The sequence below is a fragment of the Pristiophorus japonicus genome, chromosome 4, assembly GCF_044704955.1.
Source record: "Pristiophorus japonicus isolate sPriJap1 chromosome 4, sPriJap1.hap1, whole genome shotgun sequence".
NCBI lineage: Eukaryota > Metazoa > Chordata > Chondrichthyes > Pristiophoridae > Pristiophorus > Pristiophorus japonicus.
Window position 1 is genome coordinate 71,655,830 of NC_091980.1, and position 26,654 is coordinate 71,682,483.

General features: G+C 44.1%; 1 protein-coding gene and 1 long non-coding RNA gene across 2 annotated transcripts; one reads left to right on the plus strand and one right to left on the minus strand.

The window, feature by feature from the left end:
* The first annotated feature begins 211 nt into the window (after positions 1–211).
* On the plus strand, positions 212–10,275 carry LOC139262087 (uncharacterized). Its single transcript, XR_011592885.1, has 3 exons — positions 212–353; positions 9,909–10,006; positions 10,226–10,275. It is a non-coding gene; the product is annotated as an uncharacterized lncRNA (long non-coding RNA).
* On the minus strand, positions 8,581–16,283 carry LOC139262086 (deoxycytidine kinase 2). The gene is made up of 7 exons (XM_070877239.1): positions 16,140–16,283; positions 14,180–14,295; positions 13,496–13,689; positions 13,147–13,294; positions 12,922–13,037; positions 10,501–10,600; positions 8,581–9,995 (listed from the first exon to the last, which is right to left on the minus strand). The coding sequence occupies exons 1-7, from the start codon at positions 16,231–16,233 to the stop codon at positions 9,969–9,971; spliced, it is 795 nt and encodes a 264-aa protein (XP_070733340.1). The 5' UTR covers positions 16,234–16,283; the 3' UTR covers positions 8,581–9,968.
* Between the last annotated feature and the right edge of the window lie 10,371 nt (positions 16,284–26,654).

Below are 26,654 nucleotides of genomic sequence, written 5' to 3' on the forward strand. Positions count from 1 at the left end.
CCTTTCCCAGTATTGCCTCGCAAGAATGGCCCCGCCGCCAATCGGTGCCCCCCGACAGCTTTTGTTCTCTGTACACTCTCCGTGGCATGGCGGCCTGGCTGACCTTAAAGTGGAGGTCACATTGCCGCTGCCGTGTTTTCTTTTGTTGGCCGACTGCCAGGTCGGTCCGACAATTATTGCGGCGGGTTCGGCCAAGCCGCCAACAGGCAGCCTGGCAGCTCCTCTTGGATGCCAGGCTGCTGGCCTGGCCAAAACCCTCACTAGTGGCCCAGTGTTTGCCACTAAAGTGGCTGCAGAGTTCACAGTGGCTCTCCCCTTTAAGTGCATGGGGCGACTTGAACACATCAAAAACGGTAGGTGCGCCTCTTTTCCGGCGGTGAGCAATTTCGGTCCTGCAGTATTTTTGCTTTTATTTAAAAAAACGATTTCTGTTTTAAAATATTCTGGACTTACATCTGAATAACTATTTTCCAAACTGCATCCCCTTTTCAATTTTTTAAAAGCTTTTTCTCTCGAAGTATAGTGCACACGTTCAAATACACTGCGCTTACGTGAAGGGCCTATTGCCATGGCAGGGCTCGTTTGTGCAATGTTTCAGCAGCCGCCCCCGCTTGTCCACACATCAGCAGTGGCATGTTTAGCTGCAGAAAGGTGACTTTGGAAGTCTGACAAATCTGTGATTGATAATATTAGCAAACAATTTCAAGTTTACAAGTCATGCTGAAAACCTAAGCTGGGTCTGAAGCATTCCACTGCTGAGCTTACACTGTGATATCTCCAGCTGGACCCAAATGGCTGCTGTTATCACGCCTGTGCTTTTCCCTCCCCCTGGAGCCATCAGCATTCTTTGCCTCAAATTCTCAGGTGGTCCATCACTACTCTACACTGTTCAGACCTGACAAGTTTGGATTCGTTGTGTTCTGCAGAACTAATATTAAAGTTGCTTTGGAAAATAACCTTCGTGCTGGCTGTGCAAAATAGTATTTGGTCATCTACTCATTTACAGAGCTCAATTATTTTGAACTTTCAATTAATCAAGTAAAATTTAAGACTAAAAGGAATTAAAAAAAAATATATATAGTGTGTTACCAAAGAATTACTCAGACTGAGAAAAGGTGGGAAGTGGTATACAAGGGTCAGTGCGTGGACCACTGTTGTTCACCATTTACATTAATAATTTGGACTTGGCAATTCAGAAGTACGATTTCTAAATTTGCACATGACACCAAATTGGGGGTGTAATTAATACAGCCGAGGACTGCGACAAAATATAGGAAAGCATTAATAATCTTGCAGAGTGGGTGTATAATTGGCAAATTAACTTCAATATAGATAAGTGTGAAGTGGTACGTTCTGGTAGGATGAATAAGAAAGCCACATGCTCCTTGGAAAATAAGTTTAAATGGGATAGAGGAGCAGAGGGATATAGATACACAAATCACTTCAAGTAGTGATGCAGGTGAATAAGGCCATAAAAAGGAAACAAAGCACTGGGTTTCATTTCTAGAGGTATGGAATTGAAAAGGAGAGAAGTTATGTTAAACTTGTTTCGAACTTTGGTTTGACCACACTTGGCGTACTGTGATGAGTTCTGGTCTTCATATTATAAAAAGGATATAGAGGCATTGGAGAAGGTGCAAAAAAAGATTTACTGGATTAATACTAGACAGTTGCAGGAAAAATGCAGGGAACAGCGCCAGCCCTTACACATGGCCTTTTTCGATCTTACAAAGGCTTTTGACACTGTCAACTGTAAGGGTTTATGGAGCGTCCTCCTCCATTTCGGATGCCCCCAAAAGTTTGTCAACATCCTTCGCCTGCTTCACGATGACATGCAGGCCGTGATCCTTACCAATGGATCCATTACAGACCCAATCCACGTCCGGACCGGGGTCAAACAGGACTGCGTCATCGCTCCAACCCTCTTTTCAATCTTCCTCGCCGCCATGCTCCACCTCAATCAACAAGCTCCCCGCTGGAGTGGAACTAAACTACAGAACCAGTGGGAAGCTGTTTAACCTATGCCGCCTCCAGGTCATGTCCAAGATCTGTCGTTGAGCTGCAGTATGCAGATGACACCTGTGTCTGTGCACATTCAGAGGCTGAACTCCAGGATATAGTCAATGTGTTTACTGAGGCATATGAAAGCATAGGCCTTACATTTAACATCCGTAAGACTAAGATCCTCCACCAGCCTGCCACCGCCGCACAGCACTGCCTTCCAATCATCAAGATCCACGGCGTGGCCCTGGACACCGTGGACCATTTCCCATATCTCGGGAGCCTCTTGTCAACAAAGGCAGACATTGATGCGGTGATTCAGCACACCCCCAGTGCGCCAGCCCAGCCTTCGGCTATCTGAGGAAAAGCGTGTTTGAAGACCAGGCCCTCAAATCTACCACCAAACTCATGGTCTGTAGTAAAAGGGCTGTAGTAATACCCGCCCTCCTGTGTGGATCTGAGGCACGGACGATGTATAGAAGGCACCTCAAGTCGCTGGAGATATATCACCAATGATGTCTCTGCAAGATCCTGCAAATCCCCTGGGAGGACCGGCGCACCAACATCAGTGTCCTTGACCAGGCTAACATCCCCAGTATTGAAGCACTGAGCACACTCGATCAGCTTCGCTGGGCAGGCCACATAGTTCACATGCCAGATACGAGACTCCCTAAGAAAATGCTTTATGCGGAGCTCCTTCATGGTAAACGAGCCAAAGGAGGACAGCGGAAACGTTATAAGGACACCCTCCCTGGTAAAGTGCGACATCACCACTGACACCTGGGAGATGCTAGCCGCAGGCCGCCTGAGGTGGAGAAAGTCCATCCGGGAGGGCGTTGAGCTCTTCGAATCTCAATGCAAAGAGCATGAAGAGGCCAAGCGCAGGCAGCGGAAGGAACACGCAGCAAACCAGCCCCACCGAGCCCTTCCCTCGACGAATGTCTGTCCCACCTGTAACAGGGTCTGTGGCTCTCGTATCGGACTGTTCAGCCATCAAAGAACTCACTTTGGGAGTGGAAGCAAGTCCTCCTCGATTCCGAGGGGCTGCCTATGATGATGATGACTAGAACTAAGAGGTTATACCTATCAAGAAAGATTGAACAGGCTGGGGCTGTTTTCTCTGGAAAAGAGAAGACTGAGGGGAGATCTGTTAGAGGGCTTTAAGATTATGAAAGGGTTTCGTAGGGTAGAAGTAGAGAAGATGTTGCCACTTGAGGGCGAGTCCAGAACTAGGGGCCATAAATATAAGATAGTCACTCACAAATATAATAGGGAATTCAGGGAAAACCTTTTGGACTACTTGCTCCTCTACAGAGACATTCACTCAAACAGCATCGATGGAAGAAACAGGAGTCTTTATAAAACAAAGGGACTGAGAGCAAAGAACTATAACTACTTAAAGTACTTCATTGGCTGTAACGTGCTTTGAGACGCTTTGACACGGTGGTCGTGAAAGGCGCTATATAAATCCAAGTCTTTCTTGTCAACTGACAGTGAACTGGTGTAAAGTATTTTATATCAGTCATTTATCCAGAGTCCAAAAGTCTGATGGGCGGCACACTAGGGATTTTTATGGCCTTTTGATGGTTTTTCCTCTTCCTGCAATTTGTTCTTCCTTCACTGTATTCAATAAAAAGAAGGCAGAAGGTGAATTACTGCTTAACAGGGAAGTATATCCAAGTTTGCTGGCACAGTAAATATTATAGATGGGCGCAGAAAATTGCAAAGTGACATCAATAAGCGAGTGGGAAAACTGGCAGGTGGAGTTCAATGTAGGGATTGTGAGGTTATCCACTTTGGACCTAAAGATAGATCAGAGTATATTCTAAATGTTAAGTAAGAAACTAAAGGACCACTTTAAAAAAGTGGGCATTTTTGTTAAATTACTTTTGATTGATGACACCTGGGGCAACCCAGTGTTATCCTGATTGGTCAATAAGGAGTAAGAGATTTAAGAGTCCAAATACAGAAATCACTAAAAGCTAGTGGACAGGTACTGAAAATAATTTAAAAAGCTAATGGAATCTTGATCTTTATCTCAAGGGGGCTGGAATACAATGTGATGAAACTTATGTCATAGTAATACAAAGCTCTGGTTAGACCCCATTTAGAGCACTGCATTCAGTACTGGGCACTGCACCGCAGGATATATTGGACTTGGAGTAGAAAAATTCAGGGGCTAAAAGGGTTAAATTATGAGGACAGCTGTCATAGACTCGGCTTGTATTACCAATGTTCCCTCTAATTTTTTTGGGGTGCGCTGACCGTTAAAATTTTTGCACTTGCGTGTTTTTTCCATTCAAAAACCAGGGACCAACCTGCACAGCTTAATGAGAACATTGAGTATAGAAGATTACTATGAGTATAGAAGATTAATGGTGATCTAATTGAGGTGTTGACGATTAAAGAAGTGGATCAGGTAGATAGAGGGAAACTATTTCCTCTTGTGGGGGAGTCCTGAACAAGGGCGTAACCATAAAATTAATGCTCAGCCATTCAGGTGAAATGTCAGGAAGTACTTCTTCAAAGAAAGTGTAGTGTAAATCGGAAACATCTCTAAAAAGCTGTTGAGACTATGTCAATTGAAAATTTTAAAACTGAGATTTTTGTTCGGCAAGGCTAAGGGTTATGGAACCAAAGCGGGTAGATGGAGTTAAGATACAAACCATAGAATCATAGGATGGTTACAGCACTCGGCCCGTCAAGCCCGTGTTGGCTCTCTGCAAGAGCACTTCAGCTAATCCCACTTCCCCACCCTTTCCTTGAAGCTCAGCTATTCTTTATCCTTCAGGTACTTATCCAATTCCCTTTTGAATCTGCCTCCACCACCCCTTCAGGAAGTGAATTCCAGATCCGAATCACTCGCTGCGTACAAAATTTTGTCCTCTTGTCACCTTTGGCTCTTCTGCCAATCACCTTATATCTATGTCCTCTGGTTCTCGACCTCTTCCGCCAATGGGAACAGATTCTCTCCATCTACTCTGCCAAGACCCCTCATGATTATTAACGCCTCTATCAAATCTCCTCTCAACCTTATCTGTTCTAAGGAGACCAACTCCAGCTTCTCAGGCCTCTCTAAGGCCTTCACATCCTTCCTAAAGTACGGTGCCCAGAATTGGACACAATACTCTAGTTGAGGTCGAAGCACTATTTTATAAAGGTTCATAATAACTTCCTTGCTTTTGTACTCTCTGCCTCTATTTATAAAGCCCAGGATTCTGTATGCTTTTTTAAAAATTGCTTTCTCAACCTGCCCAGCCACCTTCAACGATTTGTGCACACATACCCCCTTTCTCTGTTCATGTACCCCCTTTAAAATTGTACCCTTTATTGTCTCTCCTCATTGTTTCTAACAAAATCTATCACTTCACATTTTTCTGCGTTAAATTTCATCTGCCACATGTCCACGCATTATACCAGCCTGTCTATGTCTTCCTGAAATCTATCACTATCCTCATCTATATTCACTATACTTCCAAATTTTATGTCATCTGCAAAATTTGAAATTGTGCCCTGTACACCGAAGTCCAAGTCATTAATATACATCAAGAAAAGCTGTGGTCCTAGAACCGACCCCTGGGGAACACCACTGTATACCTTCCTCCAGTCCAAAAAACAACCTTTCACCACTACTCTGTTCCGTTAATTAGCTAGTTCCATATCCATGCTGCCAGTCTCTTATTCCATGGGCTTCAACTTTGCTGGCAAGCCTATTATGTGGCATTTTTATCAAATGCCTTTTGGAAATCCATGTACACCACATCAACCGCATTGCCCTCATCAACCCTGTGTTACCTCATCAAAAAACTCAATCAAGTTAGTTCAACATGGTTTGCCTTTAATAAATCTGTGCTGGCTTTTCTTCATTAATCCATACTTGTCAGTGACTGTTAATATTGTCCAGGATTATCATTTCTAAAAACTTCCCCACTACCGAGGTTAAACTGACTGGGCTGAAATAACTGGGTTTATCCTTACACCTTTTTTTGAACAAGGATGTAACATTTGCAATTCTTCAGTCCTCTGGCACCACCTCCATCTCCAAGGAGGATTGGAAGATTATGGACAGTACCTCTGCAATTTCTACCTTTACTTCCCTCAGTATCCTAGGATGCATCCCCTCCAGTCCTGGTGCCTTATCTACTTTAAGTACAACCAGCCTTTCTAATACCTCATCAATGATTTCAACTACCTTCTCTTTCACTGTAACTTTGGCAGCATCTTTTACCTTGGTAAAGACAGATGCAAAATACTAATTTCGTACCTGAGACATGCACCCTGCCTCCATGTATAGGTCTCCATTTTGGTCCCTAATCGGCCCCACCCCTCCTCTTACTACCTGTTTATTATTTATATGTCTATAGAAGACATTTGGACTCCCTTTTATGTTAGCTGTCAATCTATTCTCACTCTCTTTGCCCTCATTTCCTTTTTCACGTCCCCTCTGAACTTTGTTTTCAGCCTGGTTCTCACTTGTATTCTCAACCGGACATCGGTGATACACGCCCTTTTTCTGCTCCCTTGTAGTTTACCTCGACTGTACCCAGACCATCTCCTCTTTAAAGGCCATTGTTCGATTAGTTTTGCCTGCTGATCTTTGATTCCAATTTACCTGGGCCAGAACCATTCTCAACCCACTGAAATTGCTTTTCCTCCAATTAAGTATTTTTACTCTAGATTACACCATGTCCTTTTCCATAGCTAGTCTAAACCTTATGATACTGTGATCACTATTCCCTAAATGTTCCCCTACTTACACTTGCTCTACTTAACCCACCTCATTCCCCAGAACCAGCAATGCCACCTTTTTACCCAGTCAATTAACCTGTCTATATCCCTTTGCAGACTTTGTCCTCCTCAGCTTACTTTCTCATTTAGCTTTGTATTAGCAAACTTAGATACATTACACTCAGTCCCCTCATTTAACTCACGGATATAGATTGTAAATAGCTGAGGCCGAAGCACTGATTCTTGCAGCATCCCATTAGTTACAACCCGCCAACCCGAAAATTACCCTTTTATTCCTACTCTCAGTTTTCTGTTATAAGCCACCCCTTATCAAGCCTGCTATTTTTTCCCTTCATTACATTAAAACAGTTCCCACATTACAAGTGACTGCACTCCAAAAGTACTTCATTGGCTGTAAAGCGCTTGGAGACATCAGGTGGTCGTGAAAGGTGCTATATAAATGAAAGTCTTTCTTTCAAAAGACTCAAAATTCATAAAACCATGTTGACTGCCGAATTACAATTTAAGTACCCTGTTAAAACATCCAATAGATTATAGCATTTTCCCCTACGACTGATGTAGGCTAACAGGCTGTTTCCCATTTTCCTTCTCCCTCCTTTTTACAATAGCAGGGTTACATTTGCTACCTGCCCATCTACGGGGACAGTTCTACAATGTAGGAAATTCTAGATCAAAACCAATCCATCCACTATCTCAGCAGCCGCTTTTTTTAATAAACTCTAGGATGTAGGCCAGGAGTCCATCTCGTCCAGGGATTTTGTTAGCTTTTAGTCCTATTAATTTCTCCAGTACTTTAAGTTTCTCACTCATTCAACACTGGTTTCCAACTTATTCCAGCATGTTCGTTGTGACGACATGTTTTTGTATGTTTAATGTCTCTGACATTTCCTTATTCCCCATTATAATTTCTCCTGTCTCAGCTTCTAAAGGACCCAGGTTTACTTTTGCTAATCTTACTTGTCGAAGCTTACAATTATTTTTTTATATTTCTTGCTAGTTTGCTCATTCTATTTTCTCCTATCAATTTTTGGTTATCCTGGGCTGATTTCTGAAACCCTTCCAATCATCAGGCTTACTACTCTTTCGCAACATTGTAAGCCTCTTATTTCAATATAATCCTTAACTTTTAACCAGGGTGAACCACCTTTCCCTGCGGTGCCCACTGGTACACTTATGGCCTTCCAGGAGTTGGGCGCCAGAGGGACTGGAGTGCATCATCACCCCCGGCAACCAAATTTTAATGTCTAAAGTTTAAGTTGTCGGGTTTAGTGCCACCCGCCCCTTTTAAGCCAGGGGGCACTTGTATGTTTCTAGTACCCTAATAAAAAGGGGGACACTTGAAAAGTTTTTGGAGTGTGTGTGTCCCCCCCCCACCTTTAATCGGGGGGCACTTGATTACTGATACAACTAAAATAGTTGAACCACTTATCCCATGGAGTTGAAATAGTGTGCTACAATAGTAGGAATCAACTTAAAAGTGGCTACTTTGGCAACTATACAGATAGTTGTAGCATAATATTAAGAGATAGAACTAGTAAGTGCATGTGTAGTTTGATCACACTTTCACATATGTAAACTGAAGTCTCTACTGTTATATTTGTACAAATTAGGCATTTGCAGATGATGACCACCTGGCAGAAGTGCTTTTAAAACTTGTTTCACCAACACAACTTTTTGAAAACAAATTAGCAATTAACAACTAGAATAATTGTATGTTTCCCCTTCCAATTCCATGGTTTGTGATCGCCACAATAGTCATAAAAAGACCAGAATGATTTTATATTTTTATTGAAAAATAAATGAAAAAACAAATACAATTATGGATTTGAAAGCAAATACAATGGATTTGAATTCTACTGAGAACAAAGACAAACAAAAAATGCAGTTGGAAAAACTACAAAAAACCCCAATACATTATATAGATCTATAATTCATATCTATTTACATTATTCAAACAATCTACATGGGAGTAGTTTCGTCACTGCACTCCTGCCTGCGTAAGTAGAAATTGTAAGAGTACCACTTTGAAAGGGATATTATATTAAAATGTTGTGGTTGCAAACAACAAGAAACACACTACAAAATGTTAAACCCAAGCCACAGAATGATGCTTTGCAAAGAAAGGTGGAGAGGATTGCATAATACATCTCCCAAAATACAGAAAAGTCCTTTTATCTCATCATGAGAAAAATTGACTTAAAAGCAGAAATCTGGAAATGTGAAACAGAATACTGGCAATACATAGCAGGGCGGTGAAGAGGGATAAAAGTTAACATTTCGGATTACATACTTTCATCAAAACTGAATTTTTTGTTTGTTCATGAGGGGGAAATATTGGTGGGTTAAACTAACCTGCTTAAAAAAAAAAGATGGCTGGATATCTGAATTGATCTATACATAAAGACAACTGATAATTAGGGAAACAAATGATAGTTAAAGCAGTGGGAGGAACTCAAGGAATGCAAGAGAAGATGGGAGATATTAAAAGCCTGCAGATCAGATCTGAAATTAAAACACGAGAAGTCAGCAAGGAATGGGGGCCTATGCCCCTGGCGAGTAATAACATGGCACCTTTCCCTATGAAAGATCAATTTCCAAAGAGACAGTATTGGTCGAGCTCAGTTGGTAGCAGTCTGTTTATTCAAATCCCAAAGTTGCGCACATAATCTAGGCCAACGATTCCGTGGAGCACTGAGGGGTGCTGACTTTCACAGGGGCTATCCTTCAGAAGAGATGCTCCACCAGATTTTTCTGATCATTCATTGATTTGCCATTTATGGCAGTTTGATAGGCACAATATCATTTTACAATTCATTCAGTTGCTCGCACCAGTTCACCAACATAGAAGCACAGCAGGCTGTGGTGTATGTGGGACCATTTCATTGCTATCTTAGCCATATCATTGCAGGAGGTTGGGATTGTTAGCATCATCCTTGGATAGAGAATAGTAATCATGACAACTTAGTCAATGCAGTATGGATGAGGGAAGATCTTAAAAAAGCAAATACAATATACCTGCAAGACAGAATGCAGATCTGCTTGCATAACAAATTAGGTATCATGACATGTAACTGTAGTTACTCTTGCATTCTGGCCAAAGCATTAAAGATTTAAGAAAAATATATTCTTCAAATAGTTATTTGCTTCTTGTTCCACAGGGCAGATAAAATTCAGTGTAACAAAACATCAGGTCAAAGTTTGTCATCAGCTCCGTTGTACTATAAAGTCTGCAAGAATGCCTTCACCTGTGAACAAGGTAACATTTTGGTGTTACTTGCTGCTATACATGACCTGCTTAACAAATAAACATTTAGTAGCAAGATTAAATCAAGAATAAGTTGCATAAATTTTGAAAGTTAACATTAAAACACTCAAGCAATTAGATTGTAGAACCTGCTCAAAAATTTTTTGCAAGTGTTCAGAAAAGCTCATTATTTAAACCAGGTTTGTTCCTTTACTAAATTTCTGTTTTTAGATCAAAAGTTCATGAACATCCCAAAAAACACAATTCTATAGGAGACAGGACCAGACAGGCAAACTTTAATAAATTATTGCTACATCATGCATCTCAAGACTAAGTTTTATTTCTTTACTGATTCCCCTTCCTCTGTGTTTCACATGGTGTTGAATCTTCCTGGGATACAACTCCATAGGTAAGCTCTGTTACCTCATCTAATTAGCCATTCTCTAGATTGTGGAGTCTGGATGAGAAATGGAACTCATGAAAGAGAAATTTAGCTTAAAGTTTACCTTTTCTAGAATGTCCTCTTGTTTAATCTGGTCATCTTTAAAATCTTCATTGACATCTAGTACCAGAATAGGGATGTCCTTCAAGTATTCAAAGTCAAGCCTGAAATAGGACAACAAATTATTATAGAACAGACATTTTTTGATTTGGGGGTGGGGGCGGAGAAACATAGACATAGAAAATAGGAGCAGGAGTATGCCATTCGGCCCTTCTAGCCTGCACCGCCATTCAATGAGTTCATGGCTAAACATGCAACTTCAGTACCCCATTCCTGCTTTCTCGCCATACCCCTTGATCCCCCGAGTAGTAAGGACTTCATCTAACTCCTTTTTGAATATATTTAGTGAATTGGCCTCAACAATTTTCTGTGGTAGAGAATTCCACAGGTTCACCACTCTGGGTGAAGAAGTTTCTCCTCATCTCGGTCCTAAATGGCTTACCCCTTATCCTTAGACTGTGACCCTGGTTCTGGACTTCCCCAACATTGGGAACATTCTTCCTGCAACTAACCTGTCTAACCCCGTCAGAATTTTAAACGTTTCTATGAGGTCCCCGCTCATTCTTCTGAACTCCAGTGAATACAAGCCCAGTTGATCCAGTCTTTCTTGATAGGTCAGTCCCACCATCCCGGGAATCAGTCTGGTGAACCTTCGCTGCACTCCCTCAATAGCAAGAATGTCCTTCTTCAGGTTAGGAGACCAAAACTGTACACAATACTCCAGGTGTGGCCTCACCAAGGCCCTGTACAACTGTAGCAACACCTCCCTGCCCCTGTACTCAAATCCCCTCGCTATGAAGGCCAACATGCCATTTGCTTTCTTAACCGCCTGCTGCACCTGCATGCCAACCTTCAATGACTGATGTACCATGACACCCAGGTCTCGTTGCACCTCCCCTTTTCCTAATCTGTCACCATTCAGATAATAGTCTGTCTCTCTGTTTTTACCACCAAAATGGATAACCTCACATTTATCCACATTATACTTCATCTGCCATGCATTTGCCCACTCACCTAACCTATCCAAGTCGCTCTGCAGCCTCATAGCATCCTCCTCGCAGCTCACACTGCCACCCAACTTAGTGTCATCCGCAAATTTGGAGATACTACCTTTAATCCCCTCATCTAAATCATTAATATACAGTGTAAACAGCTGGGGCCCCAGCACAGAACCTTGCGGTACCCCACTAGTCACTGCTTGCCATTCTGAAAAGTCCCCATTTACTCCGACTCTTTGCTTTCTGTCTGACAACCAGTTCTCAATCCATGTCAGCACACTACCCCCAATCCCATGTGCTTTAACTTTGCACATTAATCTCTTGTGTGGGACCTTGTCGAACGCCTTCTGAAAGTCCAAATATACCACATCAACTGGTTCTTCTTTGTCCACTCTACTGGAAACATCCTCAAAAAATTCCAGAAGATTTGTCAAGCATGATTTCCCGTTCACAAATGCATGCTGACTTGGATCTATCATGTCACCTCTTTCCAAATGCACTGCTATGACATCCTTAATAATTGATTCCATCATTTTACCCACTACCGATGTCAGGCTGACCGGTCTATAATTCCCTGTTTTCTCTCTCCCTCCTTTTTTAAAAAGTGGGGTTATATTGGCTACCTTCCACTCCATAGGAACTGATCCAGAGTCAATGGAATGTTGGAAAATGACTGTCAATGCATCCGCTATTTCCAAGGCCACCTCCTTAAGTACTCTGGGATGCAGTCCATCAGGCCCTGGGGATTTATCGGCCTTCAATCCCATCAATTTTCCCAACACAATTTGCCGACTAATAAGGATTTCCCTCAGTTCCTCCTCCTTATTAGACCCTCCGACACCTTTTATATCCGGAAGGTTGTTTGTGTCCTCCTTAGTGAATACCGAACCAAAGTACTTGTTCAATTGGTCCGCCATTTCTTTGTTCCCCGTTATGACTTCCCCTGATTCTGACTGCAGGGGACCTACGTTTGTCTTTACTAACCTTTTTCTCTTTACATATCTATAGAAACTTTTGCCATCCGTCTTAATGTTCTCTGCAAGCTTCTTCTCGTACTCCATTTTCCCTGCCCTAATCAAACCTTTTGTCCTCCTCTGCTGAGTTCTAAATTTCTCCCAGTCCCCGGGTTCGCTGCTATTTCTGGCCAATTTGTATGCCACTTCCTTGGCTTTAATACTATCCCTGATTTCCCTTGATAGCCACGGTTGAGCCACCTTCCCTTTTTTATTTTTACGCCAGACAGGAATGTACAATTGTTGTAGTTCATCCATGCGGTCTCTAAATGTCTGCCATTGAAATTGAATTACTACAAAATATAATCCACTCTTGAATAATGCTCCTTCCATCCAGATTGTGGAAATGTTAGATACCAGTTCCTGAAAGGACAAAGTTTTAATTTATAATAAATTTAAATAGATCCCACTTACCTCATTGTTCGGCTGTGAAGCCAAGATTCATGTTTGTAATGCAAGTTTTCTAGGTACTCCATCTCAATCCCTTGCTCCTCCTCCCGACCCCTCAGATGAAGCCGCTCCATACATTTCTAGCAAAGAACAAATGATGAAGATTTCAACCACTACTGGAAAGTAGTACAGTATTGGATACAAAAAAAAAAATGAAGGATAAAAACAAGAAAGTCACTAATTACTTACTTCAGGGGATGCTCGGAGATAGATCATGGCATCCAACTCAATTTGTGAACCAAATTGGTTTAATATCCAAGCATGCCAATCTTGGTAAATGGACCATTCTGTTTCATTAAGGTTTCCAGATTCAAACAAATTTGAGGCAAATATATACCTGTTTGGAGAGGAAAAGCTAGTAAGCACTGCAATTTCACAGCTTAAATGGTTATTGCTAAAACTATCAGACTAATAGACACATGCAATCAATTTATAATTTTATAAAAAGGAACCCATGTTTACACAAAATAATGTAACTTGGCTAGCTTTAGATCACCTACCCAGAAAGAGGTTACAACACTAGAAGTGTGTGTCTCACCTGTCACTGTATACAGATCTCTCAAAGAACTGCACAGGATGTTCTGCCTCCCGAATTTTGGAGGCGAATGGTTTAAGCTGTGCCCGAACTCTACTCAGGCAAGCATAGGTTTGAAATGTGTATGCCCATCTACTTGGCTTGTCATAGAGCATCTGGAGGAGATTGCCACCACTCTTTTGAGATGTTGAAAGTTCCTTTTAGGAAAATCAAAACCAAAAATAAGTTAGAGAACCTTTACCAAAAATTCATGCCACAAATCCTAAGTAATTCAACCCAACCAATAGTGCTGCATAGTAAAGGCAACTTGAATACCAGTCTCACAACCAGACAACAATCTCGATCAGAGACATTGACATTAACAATAGAGGAACTTGCAACCTAGTCATTTCAACTAGCAGAGATGGGAAGGAAGCACAGCACCGGTTGCAAGGAGACACTGAAAATACAGTATAGATTTTTGCCCAAAATTGTTGGAGCAGGAACAACTATTTCAGAAAACTTTGAAGGCAGAAGGTGAAAACACATCTGACCATTTACTGTGACTACCCCTCACTCCAATTTCTTAACTGCAGCTTATTTTCCTCAAGGGTTGGAGAACCGTGTCTATAAAAAAATTACATTTCCAATAATCATCATTTAATCAAGAGTTGAGACAATATTTTGAATTTCATCTTGGTTAAATACCTGGAATTCATTTTCAGTTGTTTGTACATTACACCATTTTGCAATGGGTTCAGGAACAACTTCCCATTCGTCACTGGCTCTTTCCAACATACGAACAAAAGTAGATTTCCCTGCAGCTATTAAAATATAATAGATAAATTCCAAATGAATAACTTTCCACTTAAAAAGTAAAAGCCTCATCACAATCGTTTAATTCCAGTGGCCCGGCATCTGTGGCCAGGATGGCGGCGAACTGACGGTGCTCACCATCATTCCACCTCTGAAACGGTTTGTTGTTGGCGCATGATGCGGAAATCCCGACGTTCTGGTCTGACAATGACAGCTCCGAAACTGGAGCCCCCGCCCGGCGGGCAACCCAGCGCCGGCAATCAGTGAAATGTCGTAAATCACTGAAACGGACGGAAACTTTGGCTCTTCCGCAGTAAGCACGCTGTTGAATTCCCACTACAAGTTAGGCCAAAGGGATTAGGTGCAACTGGGCTTTTAACTGGACTGTTAAACAAATGTTGAGGGCCTGAAAAAATAATCTTGTGCAGTGAGAAATTTGTGCATTTGCTAAAAATGTAAGAAACTTTAAAAAAAAACGTTCATTTTTTAAGTTTGTCCATCTTTATTTCAGGTTTACATTTTCCCCATGCGAGAACCCCAATTTTTCTTTTCTAAACTATTTTTTTAAGTTATAATTTTACGGGCTTATTCCCTTGTTCGGTTGAATGGAATTGAAAGTCGGAAAACCCCAGGTTCTCGACACGGATCGCCAGATCCTTGTGCGGAGCCAGCAGCGAATGCCTTCGTTTTGCTGCTGACCGCAAATTCTGGGCCATATTAGCGAACAGCTGATGAAAATGTATATTAAGCCAAGGGATGTAAATTAAATACATTTACATGTCAGCAAGGTTTTTAACAATACACATTTGGATCCCTAAATTCCAGATACAGCCACTTATTCACTGGGCAAATGAGCAACCGAGACAAACAAGGATGAGGAAACTGCAGTGTCAATGGGACCAAAAATGCGCGTAAATTCCCCTCCCCCCAATCCATCCTCCTATCTATAGACGCCTTCACAAATAAGTTAGCCGATTTCCGAAAAAAAAACATAAATTTAGGGTGCAGTTATAATGCCAATACAGAACAGTCTGCAGTACAACTCAGAAGGCAGACTCCAACTAACTCCCAAGCAACCTGCAGGAGAAGCGTTGTGCACTGCAGTTAAGTCTGAAGAATGCATGCCATTCATCAGACTGTTCGGAGAAATTAGCCAACAGGTAGGAAGCTTAAAATATACCTTCAGTTGAAGACACTTAGTCACTTGTTCGTGAGGGGTTATTTTAAAGGAAAATTCAAATTTGCACTTAATAGTACTGTGTGCCTGGGCGTCAGAATAATCAATTGCTAAGGGCGAAAGTTGTATAAAATTACAAAAACAAATTATTTAACATAGCAAGCTATTTCATAGCATAACATGGAGGAAGATTTGACAATTCTGCCTGTGTCGAAATGAAAACCCCATTCCCGGAACTGACAGCGGAAGATTTCCCGCGCGATTGATCAAGCGGCTGAGAGTTTGAACACTGCCACGAAATACTAAATACTAAACCCAGAATTGCCGCAATCAATCCAATTGTAATGCTTCAGAATTATATTTGAGGAAACACTCAAAACCTTCCTCTTGAGGTTTATAGACAAAACTATAGGAACCATCAGCCCGCCAAAAACACATGGCGCCAATTTCGCTTCTTAATCCAGTTTAAAAAAAATCTAAATCAGTAAAAATACCAATGAGCCAACATTTGCATTTTCTGCTCAGACCCAGCAATGAGCATTTGGAGTCCAATCCATACATTATATTTTAAAGCTGTACAACCATCAGGTTTGTATTTTCTGTTCAGACCTAACAATACTCATTCGGGGTCCAATCCAGAAAGTTTTTTTAAAGGCAATAAATATATTCACTCACCAATGTTTCCTTCGATTGAAATCTTCCTCGCTCTCTTTTCAAAGCTGTCGTTGAAATCGGGACTGCTGCACATTCTTTTCGGAGGGGTGGCCATGGTCTTTTGTGAGTGATTCCGCAGCCTCTTGTTCACGGCACTGGGAAGGTTTGAAAGTGGCGGGCTCGGGTTCAGACTGGGCTCGCATTTGTACCTCGGCAAGGCGGTGCCTCTCCTGGCCGCGCCTCCCTGATAGCGTAACTATGTCCAAGTGCGGAAGCACAATTTCACGGACAGTTAGCATTGAAAGAAGAAAGACTTGCATTTATACAGAGCCTTTCACGACCACAGGCCGTCCCAAAGTGTTTTATAGCCAATTAAGCACTTTTGAAATGTATCTTTTGAGAGTCAACTCTTTTTTTCAGCTCTACAACTATTTAGAATTATACTATCAAGCAAGTCATCCTCGACTCGGAGGGATTAACCAAGTGCCCCCCATTGTTAAAGTGGCACAACAACTAGAAAACTAACAAATCAAATTAAAATTCGGTTAACGGGGGTGATGATGTACTCCAGGCCCACCGATCATGGAAGGCCTCGAGTGTAGACACCTCATGCTCCATCTCCAAGGACACCCGGGTGCAAATGTAGCCGAGGAAGACAGGCAGTCGAGCTGAACGACCACTTGACCGCCCACTGCCTGAATTTGTTAATAGCCACCGCGCCAGACCCTGGAGCAGTGTCACGAGGAAGCCCTCCGATCTGCCCACTCCCCTCTGCACCGGGTGCTAAAGATCAGGAGCGTGGGACTGAAGTGCAGCCAGAAATCAAGGATCAGCCCCTTCAAATAATGGAAGAGGGGCTACAACAATTTTTGTTGTATCTGTAAACGTGCCCCCTGGTTAAAGGGGGGGGGGGGGTCACACTCCAAAAACTTTCAATCAAGTGCCCCCTTTTTTTTCTGAGGGCACCAAAAACACAACTTATACAAGTGCCCCCTGGCTAAAAGCGGGTGGGGGGGCGGGTACTAAAACTGACAAACTTAAACAAATTAAACTTTAGATATTGTGGTTCAAATTAAAATTTGGTTGCCAGGGGTGGTGTTGCACTCCAGTCCCTCCGGCGCCTACCTCTCGCGGAAGGCCGCGAGTGTACCGGTGGACACCATGTGCTCCATCTCCAGGGACACCCTGGCTCGGATGTAACCGCGGAAGAGAGGCAGGCAGTCAGGCTGAACGACCGTCCGCCGCCTGGACCGGCTGATGGCCCCCTTGGCCATGCCCAGGAACAATCCTACGAGGAGACCTTCCGACCTGCCCGCTCCCCTCCACACAGTGTGCCCAAAGATCAGGAGTGTGGGACTGAAGTGCAACCAGAATTTGGGGAGCAGCCCCTTCAAATATTGGAAGAGGGGTTGCAACCTCGCTCATTCAACATATACGTGGAACACGGACTCCTCTAGACCGCAGAAATTACAGGCGGCCTGGGAGTCTGTGAACTGATTTTAAAACTTATTGCTTGGGTCTGCCCCATGCAACACCCTCCAGGTCAAGTCCCCAATAGATAAAGGGAGGACTCACGCGTAGCGAGCCCTCCATTGGGGATGCCTGCCTCCTCTGGATGGCAAGAGGTTGCGCCATGACATGTATGGACAGCAGGCGAGGATGACAAAATAGAGGGGGTGCAAGAGCAGCACGTACAAGAATCCCCTTCGCGCAGATTGAAAAGGCACAGAAGGGAATTCCTGGAGGCGGCTCAAGTTGTGAGACGCCGGCTCCCGAGGAAGGTTTCGGAGATGGGCGCTGATGATGAATTCCGTTCAGACGGTGTCAGTTGGGACGGGATAGCCTCCTCGACACACTGAGTGGAGTCAGGGCCCAGTGCCGCTTTTAGCGACTCGGTGGCTTTGGCCATGAGCCAGGACAGACGCTGCTACCAAGCTCCTCTCGCCATCCAACCTGTTCCTTCTCCATCAAGTAGGTTTCCGATTCTGATCACCGTGCCAGACACAGCCCTGCCCTCTGTCAGCCACATCAAACCGCTGTTGTGGAGGTGCGGATTCTTGAGCAGCGGCTTCCGAAGGACAGCCGCCACTCCTGACGGGAGAGAACTGTGTCTGTAGGTGACCTTGTTCCAAATCCTGATCAGTTCCTAGTAAAAGACAGGCAGCCCCCGCACGGAGGCCTGGACGCCCCGCAGGTTTACAAACAGGAGCTGCGTGTCATAATTGAGGCCGTGCAGCTGGCGGAAGAAATATGTCGCCCGTGCACTGTCATGTATCTCACACTACTGTATATAACTGTATCTTACCATGCTATACATGACTGTAACTAGATATGATCTGTAACCACAAGCATACTTTACCACCAGGGGTGCACTTGGGAGACACTGCATACCTGTTCCACAAGGCAGGTATACAAAGGCAGGTCTCAGGCAAGTGTGGCACTCGAGAGCTGTGAAATAAAGGTGCAGGTCCAGAGTGACCTTGACTTCGGCATGTGCCTCATGTAAGTCTGTATTGCAGGGTCAGGACTTTACAGGCACACCATCTGGGAGGATCTTTGATGTACAACTATCTCTGCAGGGTCTCAAGATGGAAAGTCATAGCCTGGGTATGCATGCACACCTAAGCGGGAGATTCAGACCGCGGCAGAGACCCAATGCTTCCTTTTGTCCCAGAAGAAGTCGACGAGTTTCTTCTGTATCTTGGTGACAAACGCAGGGGGAGGGATCAAAGTGACCAATACAATATAGTGGCCACCAGCTGATTTCTGACCAGCCAATTAGCACACAGCAAGCTCCCGCAGAGAGCAATGATCAGATAATCTGTTCAGTGATGTTGATTGAGGGATTAATATTGGCTAAGAGACCTGGGATAACTCCCCTGCTTTTCTTTGAAATAGTGCCAAAGGTCTTTTACATCCACCCAAGAGGGCAGATGGGGCTTCAGTTTAACGTCGCATTCGAAAGGTGGTACCTCCGAAAGTGAAGCACTCAATCAGTACTGCAGTGGAGTGTCAGCCTAGATCAGCCAGAGTAGTAAGCCTGAGGATTGGGAGGAATTTAGAATACAGCAAAGGAGGACCAAGAAATTGATAAAGAAAGGGAAAATAGAATGAGAGTAAACTAGCGAGAGACATAAAAACAGATTGCACAGGCTTCCATAGGTATGTAAAAAGCAAAAGATTAGCGAAAGTAAATGTGGGTCCCTTACAACTCTTTTAAATGATACATTTAAACCAAGTGCCCTCTTGTTAAAGGGGCACAACAACTCAACACTGCAAACTACCCGAAAATGTTTAAGAAAACCTAACAAATCAAATCAAAATTTGGTTGCCGGGGGTGATGATGCACTCCATTCCCTCCAGTGCCCACCTGTCATGGAAAGCCTCGAGCATACCGATAGACACCGCATGCTTCATCTCCAGAGACACCCTGGCGTGAATGTAGCCGCGGAAGAGAGCAGGCAGTCGGGCTGAACGACCCCCTCAACCGCCTGCTGTATGGACCTGCTAATGGCCACCTTTGCCAGGCCCAGGAGCAGTCCTACGAGGAGGCCCTCCGACCTGCCCACTCCCCTCCTGTCCTCTCCACATCATGCAGGGCAGAACGTGCATACAGCAGTACGACGGATCCTCTACCTGCGCTTTTTAACGGGATACATGCAACTGTCAGGTGTTTAGATTTTTGCTTTTGTACTGGTTTCTTTACATTTTATTGGAGTAGTAATTTAGTATAATATATAATTTTTAAGTTATTGAAGTATAAAGGGAGGGCATGGAGTCCTGCTGGACGTTTGCAAGGTTTTGGTTCTCAAAGGAAGGCCTCTGCGAGCACCACTTCATGGAGATGGAGCAGAGGCAGCAAAGGGGACAAGTTGCTTGCAGAAGGAGGAGGAGGAAGCAGAAGAGGAGGAAGGAGAAGAGGAGGAAGCGGAAGGAAGGAGGCAACCCAGACAGCCCCTTTCTGGCCTGGATATCCAGGATGGAATCATTCGCCTGCGGTACTAGTAAACACAACCCCAATTCCCCTTTCAACATTAGTCCCACACCTTCCCTTCCCTCTGTTACTGACCATCACAGCATCCTCTTTACCATAATGCTGAAATAAAAGCCACCACAAAGCAAACTTTCCAATCCAACTTTATCCACAGTACATTTAAAAAATCAATGAATCATCCTTGTGCCTTCTCTTATTGACTGTCTTGTAAGTGCCTTTGCCAATCCTAGTGCTTTTATGCAATGCTACCCCAGTGGCTGCAGCATGGATGGTAGAAGGCTGCTGACTTTCAGTGGGGGACGTTGCAAATGGCCTTGCTGGATGACCTCGAGGAGCTGGTAGCTAGGAGTGTGAAATTTAGTGACGGTGCTTCCTTTTTCTTCTTCACTCTCCTCTCCCTCTTGTTGACCCACTGGCTGGGATGGCTGGATATCCTGGGTGTCTGAAATGAGGAAGGCACAAGAGTAGAGTTGTGGTGAGGGGAGGGGGGGGAGGGGAGGTAAACCAAGAGGTGCTTGCTTACACCATGTGGAGCTTATAAATCAGAAGAGCTTATTGGATGAGAGTAAGTGGGATGTGAGAAAGAGGATAACGTAGCAGGATACCAGTATCTTGTATTCTTTCAGCCCTTCACTGGCCAAGGGCTCAGCCATGCCCCTGCCAAGAATGGCCAGCACCGTCTCCCCCAAGGGGGTGAGGTGAAGATCGGAATGTGCCTCATGTTTGGTAGAGATTGTTGGTCGGTGAATGATGGCGAGGGTGGATCATGCATTAAGTAGCGTGTGAGACTTGTGATGCAGTTGGTAGGAGATGACTTTTGAAGATACATTCACTGACCTTGACCTCTCGTCTGAGGTCGTGAAACATCTTTGGGCACTGGAGCCAGCTCCTGGGGGCGACACTGCAGGCAGTGACTGCCCTGGCAATCTGGTCCCACATCCTTCTTTCTGGGTGGCCTCCTGGCTCCCTACGGGTAGAGGATCCCTCTTCCAGTGTTGACCCCCTGCACAAAGCTCGAGTGCTGCGTCCGAGACCCTGGGTTCCCTTTCCCTGGCCTGTTGAGCCATTTGGGCTAGTGCTGAAGCATTTTTACCATTTTTCATCAGCAGAAGGCAGCTCACCTTTAAGAGGTGCAGACTGCCTTGGCGAGGCGCAGTAAAGCAAGCCTCGCTCGAACAACACAAACACTCACTTCAGCCCCCTGCTGAGTGGAAAGCCTGTCAGCAGCGCGTTCCGTGCCCGGCTGTACACTGTAATTATCATTAGCAGCCAGCACAAAGTATGACATGCTGGCTGCGCTCCTTGAACGGGCACGGGCATTTCTTGCAACGCGGTGCCCGCGCCCGTTTTTTTTTGCGTTATCCAATTTCTAGGCCTCAGTGTCTCCTATACGCTCCAGTTGTAGTCAATCTGAATGTTTATTTCTCCAGCCAAAAAATGCCACTACAAGAAAAATTACCGTCCTATAAGCAGTCAGGAGAAAAATACAAGCCCTCTCTTGAATTCCTATTCTTTTCGGAGTAATTGTGTTACAAATACAGTCCAGAGTAATATTTTATTTCAGAGTAATGTTTTATTTCAGTGAACCTTGTGTATTTTTTTTAGATACAATACTCAGCATATGCCAGCAAACAGCATATTACAGTATATTACAGTCAACCTATACTATTACAAAGTATTTACAGCACAGAAATGGGACATTCGAGCCAACAGGTCCCTGCCAGTGTTTATGCTTCACAGGAGCCTCCTCCCACCCCTCTTCATCTAACTGCATCAACATATCCTCTATTCATTTCGCCCTTGATTGCAGCGGTGCTATTCGCCTCAAGTACTCCCTGTAGTAGCAGGTTCTACATTCTAACCACTCTGGGTAAAAAAGTTTCTCCTGAATTCACTTTTAGATTTATTGTTGTCCTCAAGTTAGATTTTATTCTCCCCTTTCCCCTAATTTCCTGAAAGCATTTCTTGTGGTTGATATCTTGGGTACATACCTACAACAACAATTTACATCTACATAGCACCTTTAATGTAGTAAAACATCCCTCAAAGCCTCCTTGATGAAATGCAACATCCCACCTGGGAGTCCCTGGCCAAAGACCGCCCTAAGTGGAGCAAGTGCATCCAGGAGGGCGCTGAGCACCTCGAGTCTCAGCGCCGAGAGCATGCAGAAACCAAGCGCAGGCAGCGGAAGGAGCGTGCGGCAAACCAGTCCCACCCACCCTTTCCCTCAACGACTGTCTGTCCCACCTGTGACAGAGACTGTAATTCTCATACTGGACTGTTCAGTCAGCTAAGAACTCATTTTTAGAGTGGAAGCAAGTCTTCCTCGATTCCGAGGGACTGCCTATGATGATGATGACATCCCAAGGCACTTTACAGGAGTATTATCAAATAAAATTTGACACTGGGCCACATAAAGAGATATTTGGACAGGTGACCAAAAACTTGGACGAGAGGTAGGTTTTAAGGAGCGACTTAAAGGAGACGAGAGGTAGAGATAGACAAGGCAGCGAAATCAATGTAATCAGACAAATGTTCGGGACGCAGATTAAATAGCTAATGCGGCAGAAGGCTCAACGGATTGCCAGATCACTATTACTGGATTCCCTGCCAACATAAGCCATGCAAAGTACCTCATTGATGCAAGGCTAACATCTGAAGTCTCTGGAATTATCACACTTTAATTGTTTCCTCATTTCCCTCTGCTAGAAGGGAATTCCAGTGCTTAGGGCCTAGACAGCTGAAGGCACGGCTGCCAATGATGGAGTGAAGGAACTCAAAGATGTGCAAGAGGCCAAAATTGAAGAGGGCAGAGATCTCAGAGGGCTGTAGGAATGGAGGTGGTTAGAGATAGGGAGGATCATCATGATGTTTTTGGATTGTGGTAAACCCCAACTGGTTCACAATGTTCTGTAAGGAAGGAAATCGAGTATCCTTACCAGGTCTGGACTATATGTCACTTCAGTCCCACACCAAAGTGCTTGACATTTAACTGCCCTCTGAAATAGCCTAGCAAGCCACTCAGTTGTATCAAACTGCTCAACGGTTCAAGAAGGCCCCACCAGTCCCCCACCACCTTCAGGGCAACTAGGGGTGGGCAATAAAGGCTGGCCTTACCAGTGATGCCTGCGTCATAAGAACTAATATTTTTTAAAGAATTCTGATAAAGGGTACACACCCAAAATGTGAGAACCTATATTTTCTCTTCACAGAGACTGACTGACTTGCTGTATATTTGGTTTGTCAGTTTAGGATTCCAGCTTTCCCTTGTTATTTAGCAGATTCAATATTGCTAAGTGGCCTTCAGTAGATTGCCCAACTGACCATTCACACCACAATGAATGTTGGCATACTATGGGGCATCACAGTAGGATCAAATTCTATCCAAATGTCCAGCATTTACACTTTATTTTATCTTTTTATTCCAATTACATCCACGTATGCACTTTCCAGTAAGGGTTGGATAACTATTTGCAGGAAGACCGTGGTTGATTTTTCTTCTCCATAGCTTAGGAACACCATTGGCGGCCATGCCTTCAGCCGCCTAGGCCCTAAGCATTGGAATTCCCTTCCTAAACCTCTCCACCGCTCCCTTTCTCCTTTAAGTTGCTCCTTAGAACCTACCTTTTTCACCAAGCTTTTGGTCACCTGTCCGAATACCTCTTTATGAGGCTCAGTGTCAAATTTTGTTTGATAAGTAACATCATGGCCTGGCATATCCCTTACTCTACCATTACCATCAAGCCAGTGGACCAACCCTGGTTCAATGAGGAGTATAGAAGAGCATACCAGGCATACTGGCTGGAGTCATACCTAGCGCAAAGGAAGATGGTTGTGGTGATTGGAAGTCAATCATCACAGCCCCACCACCTTCTCAAGGGCAATTAGGGATGGGCAATAAACGCTATCCATGCCAGCGACGCCCACATCCCAGGATCGAATTTTTAAAAAGGCTCTTGCGAAGCACCTTGGGACACATTACTATGTTAAAATATTACAGTCAACCTATACTGTTCTGAAGTTAGGTCTTATTTTCCCCTTTCCCATCATTTCCTGAAAGCACAGACATAGAAACATAGAAAATAGGTGCAGGAGTAGGCCATTCAGCCCTTCTAGCCTGCACCGCCATTCAATGAGTTCATGGCTGAACATGCAACTTCAGTACCCCCTTCCTGCTTTCTCGCCATACCCCTTGATCCCCCTAGTATTAAGGACTTCATCTAACTCCCTTTTGAATATATTTAGTGAATTGGCCTCAACTACTTTCTGTGGTAGAGAATTCCACAGGTTCACCACTCTCTGGGTGAAGAAGTTTCTCCTCATCTCGGTCCGAAATGGCTTACCCCTTATCCTTAGACTGTGACCCCTGGTTCTGGACTTCCCCAACATTGGGAACATTCTTCCTGCATCTAACCTGTCTAAACCCATCAGAATTTTAAACGTTTCTATGAGGTCCCCTCTCATTCTTCTGAACTCCAGTGAATACAAGCCCAGTTGATCCAGTCTTTCTTGATAGGTCAGTCCCACCATCCTGGGAATCAGTCTGGTGAATCTTCGCTGCACTCGCTCAATAGCAAGAATGTCCTTCCTCAAGTTAGGAGACCAAAACTGTACACAATACTCCGGGTGTGGCCTCACCAAGGCCCTGTACAACTGTAGCAACACCTCCCTGCCCCTGTACTCAAATCCCCTCGCTATGAAGGCCAACATGCCATTTGCTTTCTTAACCGCCTGCTGTACCTGCATGCCAACCTTCAATGACTGATGTACCATGACAACCAGGTCTCGTTGCACCTCCCCTTTTCCTAATCTGTCACCATTCAGATAATAGTCTGTCTCTCTGTTTTTACCACCAAAATGGATAACCTCACATTTATCCACATTATACTTCATCTGCCATGCATTTGCCCACTCACCTAACCTATCCAAGTCACTCTGCAGCCTCATAGCATCCTCCTCGCAGCTCACACTGCCACCCAACTTAGTGTCATCCGCAAATTTGGAGATACTACATTTAATCCCCTCGTCTAAATCATTAATGTACAATGTAAACAGCTGGGGCCCCAGCACAGAACCTTGCGGTACCCCACTAGTCACTGCCTGCCATTCTGAAAAGTACCCATTTACTCCTACTCTTTGCTTCCTGTCTGACAACCAGTTCTCAATCCACGTCAGCACACTACCCCCAATCCCATGTGCTTTAACTTTGCACATTAATCTCTTGTGTGGGACCTTGTCGAAAGCCTTCTGAAAGTCCAAATATACCACATCAACTGGTTCTCCCTTGTCCACTTTACTGGAAACATCCTCAAAAAATTCCAGAAGATTTGTCAAGCATAATTTCCCTTTCACAAATCCATGCTGACTTGGACCTATCATGTCACTTCTTTCCAAATGCACTGCTATGACATCCTTAATAATTGATTCCATCATTTTACCCACTACTGAGGTCAGGCTGACCGGTCTATAATTCCCTGTTTTCTCTCTCCCTCCTTGCGATTGATCTCATGGGTGTATACCTGCAACTACAACTTGCAATTATATTGTGCCTTTAACGTAGTAAAACGTCCCAAGGCGCCTCACATGAACCTTACCAAATTCAGAGGAGTGAGAGCAAGGTGAGTTGAGATGGAGATTGAAATCACTGATGATGAGTCTTCACTCAATGCAACGGCAGGGGTAGGACAAATATATTTGGAAAAAACTTGGGATGGCGCTGTAGGGCAGCTGAGAACAAAGATTTTAAAGGAGGCGAAAGGGGTGGAATGAGGTGAGGTGCTTGAAAGAGAAGGTGCCAGAGGATTAGGAGGAAAATGAAAGTGTGATTTGGTGTCATCACCCACACTCAAAAGACCCATCATCGAGCCAGCCGTCCTCCTTCACTCTCATTTCTTGCTAACCTCCCTTTTCTCTCAAAGGTGTTGTCACTTCCCAGCTCCATTCCTATCTCCGCAGAAGTTGCTCATTCAAATCATTCCTGTCTAGTTTTCGCTCAGGCCAAATTCATGAATAATATCCCTGCGATGTTGACCTCAGTGCGCCATCCCTCCTTATCATCCTTGATCTTTCTGCAGTGTTTGACATGGTTAATCATGCTGGTGTCCTTCAAAGCTTTGCTTCTATTATCCAGAGTACTGCCCTTACATGGTTCCACTCCTACCTATCTGGACATAGGCAGAACATGTTAAGCAATGGCTTCTCTTCCTTTCAGCACACTGTTGTATCAGAAATCCCCATGGGATCTATTCTTGGCCCCTCCTTTTCCTTATCTATATGCTGCCCTTCGGTTGCATTATCTACTACCATGGGGTCAGCTCCTACCCAGGCTGCCTCGCCACCAAGTCTGTTGACTCCAAAAATACTTCTGTGCTATGAAGCTGCCTGGCCAACATTGTCTTGAATGAACAACAGGATGGTATGTTGCCTCCCTGGTGCAAGGGTCAAGGATGGGTAGAGCTGCAGAATACCAAAGGGCAGAAAACGCTAGTGGGAGTTGTGTACAGACCACCAAACAGTAGTAGTGAGGTTGGGGATGGCATCAA